At 30.0% G+C, this 12,166-nt stretch overlaps 1 protein-coding gene across 1 annotated transcript in view; it reads left to right on the forward strand.

Moving 5' to 3' along the window:
- The window catches only part of LOC136982362 (uncharacterized), a 54,811-nt gene that overhangs the window by 21,995 nt on the left and 20,650 nt on the right, over positions 1–12,166 (forward strand). Inside the window, exon 4 of the mRNA XM_067278835.1 lies at positions 3,972–4,065. Coding sequence (XP_067134936.1) covers positions 3,972–4,065 — 94 coding nt within the window. The remainder of the gene's footprint in view (positions 1–3,971; positions 4,066–12,166) is intronic.

Genomic DNA, 12,166 nt, shown 5'->3' on the forward strand with positions numbered 1-12,166 from the left:
GGTTGCTTGGAGAATGATGATGCTTAATTCCCTTCTGTTCTTCTTGGCTAGGCTTTGACACTTCGGGAGGAGTACATGGAAACATATTCAAAAATAGTTAAACTTTTAATAACATGGAACAGCACAAACGAGCAAGAACGTAACAACTTAGGTTACAAATTATGTGAAAAAAACTCTATAGTTTATAATAAAGTAGTGTTAGCAATAACTCTAACAAAAAGTCACTAGCAACGACAGTTTCTTGACAGTCCTTCTATTGTAGCCATATTGTGTTTTGTTCAATGTGTAGATAATGAATTAAGTGCAAGGCAGAACCAAAGAGGACTTAAGAAATCTTCTTGAAAAATTCCTTGCTTGATGTGTATTTGATTTGTTTTTATGCAAGTGTTATGGAGGTTAAGATATATGCTGTTCTCCAATGGAACATGGTAGAACCAAGGAAATTAATGAGTTGGAGATGGATTTTATAGATGTGAAGTGGACACTGTTGAATGCTTTTCTGTAATCAGTGTATGCTATGTGCATGTTTCTGTGTTGCTTATGAACTTGCTGTAGGATAACAGACTCAATAAGTAGTTGTTCTTTGCAACCTGTGATTTCTACAACAGCCTTTTTGTTGTTCTGTAAGAATGTTGTGTTGATCAATATGATTGTATATTTTGTTTGCAATGCAAGAGGTAAGAATCTTGTAAAGTGTTGGAAGACATGTAATTGGTCTATTCTGTTACTTTGGTGTTATTGTTTTTGGTTTCATATAGGTGATGCCTTGCATGAGAAAAATTAGCATATCTTGTGGATTGTTGTTGATATGAGTTAAATGTTTAGCTAGTTCCTGGTGCAGGGATGTGAATTTTTTGTACCAGAAATTGTGAATGCTGTCTACACCAGGTGTCCAGTTGTGTGCTTTTTGCATTGTGTGACAGATGTCTTGTGTATTTATTTTAACACAGTGCAAACTAGGTGTATCCTGCTCTCCTCTTTGATTCAGGGTGCTTCAGCATTATGCATGACAGCAATAGACCAAGGAGAAGATCAATAATTTGTGAGTTCTTCAGTTGGCATGCCATTGTGTTGGGAATCAGTAGTGGCTTTGGTATTAATTTGCCTGTAGAAGAGTTTTTCATTGTTTGTGAATAATTTGTTGTTTCCATACAGAACAAATTTTGTATTGTTTGAGTCATCATGCTTTGGCTGCAAGTTTTAGTTTGAGTATATCAATATATTCTATGATATGGATATTGTATTGTTTGTGCTTTGTATGTGTTTTAATTTTCTTGAAAATTGTTTTTAGTTGTTTCATTAATTTAGGTTTTTTTTATTAGCACATTGTGTCTGTATGCCTAGCTGCTGTCTAATATTGTTTATTTGTGTTTCTACTCTTCTTTGCCAGGCAGGCTTCTGAAGTGTTTTTGATTTGTGTGCTTCTGTCTGTGGATGCAATTTTAGTCCATGGGAGATCACTACTAGGACTGCTCCAGCGTAGACTAGTGTATGGATGTCTGAGAGTGTAAAAATAGAATGAGTGCAATCTGGTAATACTGTATTTAAGTGTTTATATAGTGTAGAGTTTTCCCTACTAGTTTAGATGTGTTGATTTTGGAAATATGTGGTTGTTGTGCAGGGTCAGTGCCTGTAAATTTTGTGAGTGCTTCTTGGAAAAGAATAGAGAGTGTATGAATTAAATCTGAATCTATTTCAGGCAGGGAAGAAGTGTTGAAATTGTCAGCATCAGTGAAAATAGTGGTGGTAGGAACAACATTGTCAATTCAAGTAAAGATACTTGCATTCACAATGCTGATGAACCTGAAGGCTGATGTGATCATTGATGCTGGGATTATTTGTTTGTTTATGTAATTGTTCTGCAGTTTGTTGTTTGATATGTTCTAGCGTTGTTTATGGTATAAGGTTGTTATGTATAATTGTTCTTTTTTGATCAACAACCCTTTGTACAGTGGCAGTGAGATAAGGATATTGTTGTGAGAACAAGTGATGTAATTGTTGTCTGTATGCTGTCATGTCTGTTTTGAGTTTTATGATGGTGCAGTATGTATGGATAATAGACTCATTTATTTCTGATGTCCATTTCATGTTCATGTCTGATATACACTCTGATGTTTATGAAACCACACCAACAGATGAAATATCTGTTGGCATGATTTACCTGGCTTAGTGGTCTATGGCTAGATTGCCTCAGAAACATTAAGGTTCAACTGGTTTCTTATAACTGGTGTGGGCATTGCAGTAGCCATACTTGGACAAGTGCTGCTTTCACCACTGGTGGCAAAGGAGGACTATGATGTTTTTTGAATGTGACCCTCTGCCTAACTCATGAGTGTGGACCTTATTAACCTGGGCAATGTCTGAGTCAGTATTACTTTTGGATTGTATTATTACCATTGTTAGATTTCCACAGATGTGGGTTCGGTCACTCTTGGTTTCATTTCTCCCCACAGATCTCACTGGCATGGGTGATTCTACCAGGAGCAGATGCTCCAGCTGGTATAGCTCTGTGGTTCAATAGAATTACTGAACTCTCTCACCACAGCAAGGAGGTGACTGGCGAGAGAGTTATTTATTATTATTATTTTTATGATATTTTTATTTTATAATAAATTTTAAAGTTAATGTCAAAATATATCTACAAAAAATGTAAGAGATAAAGGAAAATATGTTTATAAAAGTGATGATAAAACTTCTATTTAGCTATTTAATCAAGACAATCAGAAAAAGTTTTTAAACATAGTTCATTATTCTGCAAATTTTCTATGTGGGAAACAAGTAAATCCTTAATTCAAGCTGACATGTAATTTCACCCATTAAGTAGTGTCAAAAAAGTTTTGAAATAAAAGCATTTTTATTTATTGGCTTTTTAAAGCTCAGTTTTGGCTTAGAGTTTTTGTAAAACTAAAAATAGAAAGACAGTGATTTAGTTTATTCCTGCACATGAAGTATTTGCATATTACAAGAAAAATCATTATCTAAAAATATATATTTAATAATAAATTAACTAAATAATTAATTAAAAATAAGTTTTCTAAATTGTTTAATTATTTTGTTTTAGTTAAACTCCTCCAATCAGAGGAGTGTAAGGTTTTACTCTGCTCCAATTGGAACAGTGCTCACTAGTGTGCTGCATGTTCTCTGTGCATGTGGTTTATGGGTAATCAAAAATAGCAGTTAAGGAGTGAAACATACTTTCTGGGTTGCTTTTAATATTTGTTTGTAGTTCCTAATATGAAGTATACTCATTTAGTGATGTTATAAAGATAAATGTGAAAGTATTTGATACCATAAAGCTTAAAATTGGTGCAATTACATCACATTGGAAGCAGGATTGGAAGGGAGCAATTCCAGTCACCTCCTACTGCTACTGATGGCTCTCTTCTCAGAATGACATTTGTTTTTTAAAATAACTTTAAAAAACAAATGCCACTCTGGTTGAAATAGCCATAAAAAGTGGTCTGTTAATGAATACTTATATTAAAGTTATTTAATGTTAGACTAGTAAGTTGCAGTAACTTGCATATTATAATTTAACTAATTACTAATTTGATTTATAACTGATTTGAAAAATAAATTAACAAATGAAACTTTTAATGAATATTTAATTTTTATATTTACATTTTTTTCCTGAAATTTTTTTAGTGTTTAAATAAAATATAACAATTCTCCTTTTTTCTTAAAAAAAATTAAAGATAATAATAATAATAAATTAATAAAAACATATACATGGCACTACAGAAAGCCACAATATTGAACACATGTCACATTGTTAGGAAGTTTCTAGATGTTGACACACCAAGGACAGAAACTTAATGTAACATTTGTTTGTGTAGCTATGCCTTGACTTTAGTCTGGCATAGCACTTGGCACCAGTATCAGCTGAGCATGACATTTGCAACATAACAACAACAACAATAATAATAATAAAAGGATAATTATTTATATTTTGGTTGATGTATATTTGATAGAAAATGGATCCATGTGATCGACCATGGTTATCAAATGTGAAAAAACAAGTAGAGAAATTGTCTAATGATCAAGCTATTGCTGCACCCCTAAAAGGTAAAATTTAATTTCTAAAAAGAACACTTTGTGTAGACCTAAATTATGATTATAAGCATTTGATAAATTTAAATCAAAAGGAGTATTATATTTGTTCAGTTGCAAAAAAGATTTTGTTTAAAATAAATGATATTCTGATAATGAATAAATATATTTAATTATTAGTTTATATAATATACAAGTGTTAATATTTGTCTAATTTCTTTTATAATTTAAGTAAAGAAATTGTTAAAGTAATATTTTACTAATATATAGTTTTTTGTTTATTATTAAAAATTTGATTATTTAATTATAGGTGAAAACTTATGAGATTGATTTTTAAAATACATTTTATATTAGTCCGTTTTATTTATATCATTTTTAGTTTTATAATATTTTTAACATGAATTACAAAAATAACTTCAATCAAGCTTAGAAATAAGATTGGTTTTTGCTCTGCAATTGAATTTAAATATACACTTTAAATAATTTTTTAAAACATACCATTATTTATCATAATTATTTTTTAATAGCTTGGATGATGATAAAATATGCAGGGTCTGTGATACAGAGATCCTTTACATTTTTTTATTTACAATAACATCCAGAATAATTTAATAGATTAATAAATAAAATTCATTTAATTATAATTCGTTTTAGAAATTTTTGCAAATATTAACTAAAAACTTGAATTTTAATTGTTTTTGTCTATATTTTAAATGAAACTCACATGGAATCTATTCCTTTACAAGAAAAACAATCTTAAAGAAGTTAAAAATTTATATTGTTAATTAAATAATAATTAGCCTAGAAATTACATTGTTATTAATAGGCTATAAATTTAATTAATAATTCAAATAATTTGACATTATCAATTAGTATGTTGCTATTTATTGATAATTTTTGTTTAATTATAGAAATAAATTTAGAAATCTGAAAAAGAGAATAGCTTAAAATAGAATTTAAACCTACATTGTTACATAACATACAACATTTTGTTTATATGTTATCTGAATATTTCATATTGTACCCTTCCAATTACACATCAATTTAGTTTAACCCAGATATGCCAAAATGTTTTTTAATAATTAAAAAATAATTATTTTACAATATATCTGATCTAAAAACATTCATTAAACACATTTTTGTTCAGTGGATGATTTGTTAACAAACATAATCCGTTTCAAGACTTTGTTTGCTATCTGAATTGTTCGTTAACTGATTATCGATTTACCATACGTTTTTATGGGAATTTGATTAATTTGTTCTGGAGACTCCAAAAAATAAAAAAATATATACTTTCTTACTATGTATTTATATGTAATAGTAAAAATACAGTCTTGCATTTTTATTAGTCATGTTTTTTCCATTTGTGGGGGTTAAAGAATCTGTCCAATGTCAATTGCTTTTCTTTCTTCTTCAGGATTTTTTGGAAGTGTGAACTGAGGGAGCAGAGCGGTAAGCTCAGCCCTTCTTACTGGCATCACATCAGGAGATGGTGTAAGGTGTAAGCGAGTGGGAGGGTTATTGAGGTCATTGATACGGAGTCAACAATACATAAGATAACATATTTAATAGACAAAAGAAAAGTTTACACGGGTATACAAAATGGAAGATACAATACATGTAATATAAGATCTAGGCCTAATCTCGGTGTGGAGAGAGAGAGTTTACAATTCTCTACATATAAAATACCTCATAGACCAATGGTTCCAGGGATGGCAAATAGTCCTCCTTTCATCTATGTCAGGATCATTGTCGGAAAAGGGAGTGGGTGGAGCCAGTGTCTATTGGTATTGTCTGCCCCGATGATTGGGTACAATCCCTTTTTAAAAAACAACACCTTAAAATTTCTAGCAATAAATTAATTTAATAATAATGTTTTCGGCTATCTTAAATAGCCATCTTCAGTTAAACAAACTCAAACAGAGAGAATGCATAAAATAGAATACAAGCAATACAAACATTCAAAGTTCAAATTAAATTCCAATGCAAAAACAGTCGCGTATTAGAAAGCATTAAAATGCGCATGTGCTATAAATAGTAGTAACAATAAAACACAACCAAAATATTGCCGCAATACAAGCATATTACAAGATAACCATTATGCGTTATGGTAAACTGATTTCCATGCAGTGGATAAACCATCTGCATCTCTGTGGTTAATACAACCCGTGCTAATGTGGGCCTTGTAGATTTCTAGCTTTTCCAGATGGTTCAGCGCTTGTTTGTTGTTCATGGCCCTAATGATAGAGGCTTTGTCCCAATGCACGTTGACATCCTGATGCTTAGTGAAAGCCGCTAGCACAGTACTATCCATGCACTTATTGATGGAGTATTTATGCTTCTTAATTCTCTGCCTTAAATGCTGCATAGTTGCACCGATGTATACAAGTCTGAATTAAAGTGACGATCCCTTAAAGGTATAGTATATACCCCTGTCTTAGAATTCTGGTTTTCTTTTTTCTTGTCGTTTCTTAATATTCTATATACCGTAGGATTATGTCAATACAACAATGTTAAGTTATTATTTACATCGGTGCAACTATGTGGCATTTAAGGCAGAGAATTAAGGAGCATAAATACTCCATCAATAAGTGCATTGTTCCTTCAAACGTTTTATGAACCTGCCATGCATTATGAGCTTATATCCATAGGCTTGCCTTAAAGATATTGCTTACACTCATGTCTGCCTGTACATTGCACCATTGCCTCATCTACGCTATATTCTTTAATGCATTTTCAAAAAATTCCTATTTAGGCAAGTAAAGAGTGGGCAAATCTTGGCAAATTTATCTGACTTGTCCAAAGTATTATCTTGAAACTGAATATTGAACAAAATAAATTCAAATTTGTTTCTTGAAATTGCTTCAGATGTAACAAATAAATTCTTATAGTATATTGTTCATGATCTTCTCTGAGAGAGAAGGTGATAGGTGGAGTCCCATGAGGAATTCCTTGCAGATGGTCTTTGTTTTCTTTCAAGTCTTGATCTCTTTTTGTTGAGGAATGAGACCTGTCTGTTCAGATGCAGTCTCATACATCTTTCACACTGGCACAGAAAAGAAGGAAAGCACTTGGAGATGGGGAGCACTGGAGTGAACTCAGAAGATGGCAAGACTCACCAGATGAAGACTCTGTGTCCTTGTGGACACAGGTTTTTATACAATTAGTCCTTGAATTTCAGTTTCTGATTGACCCTGGATCTTCACATTTCCTATCCCGATTGGTCCCTGTGCTGTTGCTAGGGGTGCAATTTGAGTCAGAGGGTGATAACTGTCCCCTCTCATCCCAATGTGGAACCACCTTTCCTGACAAGTTGGGCAATATGGTTACAGAGGTCATGACCACCTCTTTCTCTCCGATGTGGATCTGCTCTCTCCAAAGGGTTGGGTTACATTTTTTCAAATGATTACCCTCTCCTTAAATTACAGAAAATGTTTTTCTTCCCTTTTGAGGAGGATGCAACTGTATATACATGGTCCTCAGTCACACTCTCCTCCAAGAAAATGTTTGCTTTTTCAATTTTGACTTGATATTAGATAACTGCAAAACCTATCAGTGTCACTCCCTCTCCTCACTTGATCTTCTGCAAGGAACAATGTGACAATTAAATTTTACAGTACCCACATTCTTTGCTTCCCCAACTTCACACAAAGGATATATTACCCTATCACCCATTTATTGATGTTAGTTCAGTGGTCTGTTTCCCATGTCATTGGGTGAAGTTCCGGCCTTGCACTAGGGTGATACAAAATTTATTGACACATTAAAAATCCAATTAAATTTTTTTTATCATCTTACTTAAAAATTTTTTATTAAAATTGATAAAATAAATAGTTATTCTACAAGACTAATGAAAGTAATTCTTCACTCTTAGAGGAAAAAAGATCATTTTTCTTTTTTCTGTGTATTCTTATATCAGTATTTAAACAGAATGTTATATAAAATTCCAATGTCATCAAAATACATAGATATGTGATAAAAAGTCATTGGAAGAAATAAAATTTTTGTGAAATCTAGGAATGATTCACACTGGAACATAAACAACAGTTCATTTTTAAGAATAACTTAATATATGAATTTAGTCTAATTACAATTAGACTAAATTAGATGTGAATGAACATAATCATTGTGATTATGTTTGTTTGCATCAAATTAGGATAATATTTGAAAAAATTTGGTATTATTTCAATTCATACTGTTATATGAGCCATTCACAAGCCAAATCAATTAACTCCACATTTCGAATTTTTTAAAATTTTAGTGTCAAAGCACTCGATATATTCATAACTTTTTATATTCATATTAAGTTTCTCTAATAATAAGGATTAATACCACTTAATGACAAAATTTTATTGGCATCGAAAAAATTTTTATTTATTTCAGAAGACAATCTAATTAACCCCATACTATAATGTAAATCTGCCAGCACACACTGCAGCATTGCAATCGCAGTGTACACCTACCAATACCCTATACACTCAAACCTGTTTTTGTGCGGTCTTTTTTTGTGTGATTTTTTATATGTGCAATGTGTTTTGTGCAATTATTTTTGTGCAGTTTACCAATTTGATTGAAATTCATATACCGCACATAAAAAATCGCACAAAACAAATCGCACAAAAAAAGACTGCACAAAAACAAGTTTGAGTGTAAATAACGGTAAATTATTTAATGTTATCTCGTCACAAAATGTAAGAAAAAAAAATTAGTTAGTTACAGTCCAACTGCCGCAGAAATAAGTATACTTGTGGAATATTGAATAATTGTTTTAATTTTGGTGACAATTGTTTTTAGAAGAAAAAAGAAGTTATGCTGTTATGTCAAGATGGATGAAACTAAGAAGAATTTTTTTCATTCTTTCTATTAAACATGATTCTTATAAAAATTTAATAACAATTTAACAACAATAACAAAAAATTTAATAATTATGGAGGAAATCAACATGATGGGACCTCAAATACAGCTGATGAAGAAGATATTAGTTATGTTGCTAAATAAACAATTTAAACAAAATAATAACAACAACCATTGTAACATTAATAGAACAATTATTATTCATTTTTGCAAAAAATCATTAATAAAAAATGTTCAATAATGAAGTTACTCTATAATAAAAAAACCATGTGAAAACTGAATTTGATGTTACTACATTTTTCACTTGCCAAATTGATTAACTTCCTCAATCACATGAAAATCGTAATAATAATGACGATTATAGTATATCTATGCTATCTTATACATTTTATATGTTGTTAAATAAAAGCTACATCTACAATAATACATTCTACAATGTTTATTTGAATTTATATTTTAAAAGGAATTTTAAAAAAGAATGTATGTTACTTTGTTACTTTTCTCCACTTTCTGTTTTATGAAGTTAATCAATTTGGAAAGTGAGCAGCACACACACACACACACACACACACACACACATATATATATATATATATAGATACATACATGCATACATACATACATACATACACACACTTATGTTTTATATTATTTTATGTTTTTTTTTTACTTATGTTTTATATTAAATATTTTTTTAATAAATATTTGTTCATTAAAATTGCTGCTGAAATTTAAAGTTTATGTTTTTTACTATTTTATCCAGCTGTGTGTGTTTTATTGACAATAGTGAGCTTGCACATTGGTATTTCGATTGTAAAATGCTTTTTTACAATCTTATGAACATTTGTAATGTCATAAGAGAAGTCATTCATTATAAGCTTATGTTATAAAATGAGGTTGTAATGATAGCCAGTTGGAATTGTCATTTGCTTATAATGGAGCTGATATGATGTAGTGAAATGTTGACATCACTTTATCAGACATGGCAACTGAGAAGAAGAAAGGATTTTGATTTTCTAATGCTGAAAGGCTTTGGCAAACCTTTTTGATCCCGCATGCCATATAGCAAGCATTCTTAGCTTTAAGGATATTTATGCCTGCCAAAGTTTTAGACTTTGAGTAATGATATTTAAAGAAATTAAATGAATATGCTCTAATTAGAATAAATGTAAAAAAGCTGAATGGCAAAAGGATGATTGGGTGGTAAACTGAAAGGATGATGGAAAACAGATGATAAATCAAAATCGTATAATACATTATGTGCCAGATGATATCTCTTTATGTGGCACTTTGGGGATGCGTGCCACGGGTTCTTCACCCCTGGTTTAGAACAGTTCACAAATTGTTTAATGATGTGTGCCAAGATACTTCAAATTATGAAAATTAATTATGGAGGAATGTGTATTCTGTATTATTTCAAGATACTTTAAGGTAAGATACACAAACTGCATTAAATAAGATAATTAAATTGATAGAACCTAATATATACTTGTATTTTTAGATTTAAATTTTATAATTTATGATTATCAAAGGAATATATGCTAGATTGAGTAAGGAAGTTTATGAAATATAATGACTGTAAGCTATCAATGAGTGGTCAAGAACAATTGAACATTGTCAGCAATCTTGTTTTTGAAGTATAAGTTAATATTATAAGTATAATGTGTTATTGTGCAATCGCTATCTATGATGTTCAATGTTAGGTTATTTATAAACTTATAAGCATAATGTAAAATACTGGTACAAGAACTTGCTATTATATTATTTTTATTGTAATTTTCTGATATGATTAGAATATTTTATTTTGCTTTTCTATGATTTTTTTTATCATATTTCGATTTTAAAATTTTAAATTAGGATACAGTACTGGATCAATTATCTGGCAAGTTTGGAACTGAAAGTGATCCTAGATTTTTCAATTTTCTGGAGACAGGCTAAATATATGCCTAAAATATAAAATGAACAATGAAAAGTAAAATATGAAATTGTATTTAACTGATAAAAATTAATAAAATTAGATGAAGTAAAGTAAAAAAGATAATGGAACTGGCATCACATGATATGTATGTCATGGAAACCATAACAAAGTGCCAAGTGGCAAACTACAGCTGTTCTACAGCTACCAAATTTAAAACTAACCAGTTTTTTCCAGATTTCTGGAAGCCAGATAATTGGTCTATTACTGTTTCAGGATTTTATAATTTAAAAAGTTTAAAGTATTTGTTCCCTATATGAAGAGAATTTATAAATTATACTCCAAATTTCTTCTTCAAAAGATTTTAATTTTAAAATCTGTGTATTCCAGAAAAGTTTCTTACATTTAATTTTGTTTTTTGATGAAAAGAACAGATTGTACTGATTTTTGATTACTTATAACAAAATATGATAAATTTTTATTTTTTTATTTTTTGAAAATATAAGTCAAAATATGCATAAAACATATGGAAGTGATGATACAAGTTTAAAAAAATGGAAAAATTACTGTTATAGTGTTTAAAATAAAAAATAGAACATTATTGTGACATTGTCATAATGCTGGGCTGAAATTTTATTATTTTTAATTTATTTAATTATTAGTATAGTGTATTAGGCCTGGTTTAAATACTAGCCTCCCTTTCATGGTCGAGCCAGTGCTGCCAGCTAAAACATGCAAAAATTTAACAAAAATAATATTAAAGTAGCCAAGACATAACCAAATATTGTAGCGCCACATCACTAGCGGACATTTGAATTTGCCGACTAGAATGCGGTCGGTTAACCGATAAGTCGGTTAATCGGGGGTCGGATAAACGATGCTCTACTGTATTTAATTATAGTTCTGCTATCACTTAATAAGTAGTTACTGTTTAAGCAAACAGTTATTAATTACATGTTATTTTAAAGTTAACCAGAATTAGTGATCATATTCAGTTAGTAAAAGAATTATTTACACATTAAAATATACTATATGAAAAACAAAATTTATCTTAATTTAAGCGATATTATATAACTTTATTCTTTTTAACATACTCTGACAAAAAGTCTGCATTAACTATGTTTTAATTATGTATATGTATTAAGTATGTTTGAATTTTCTCATCTTAGAAATATAAACCATAATGAGCAAAAATTATTGTGAAATCGTCACAATACTGGGCTGCAATTTTTAATCATATTTTTAATTTATTTAATTTAAAATATATGCTCTCTACCTTAAATTAGTAGTGTCTTGTCCCTGTACATCATATGTTTCTTGATAGCCACAGAGTCTTGCCAGTCATCT

This window comes from Centruroides vittatus, unplaced genomic scaffold, assembly GCF_030686945.1.
Source record: "Centruroides vittatus isolate TY-2023 unplaced genomic scaffold, ASM3068694v2 contig_824, whole genome shotgun sequence".
Lineage (NCBI taxonomy): Eukaryota > Metazoa > Arthropoda > Arachnida > Scorpiones > Buthidae > Centruroides > Centruroides vittatus.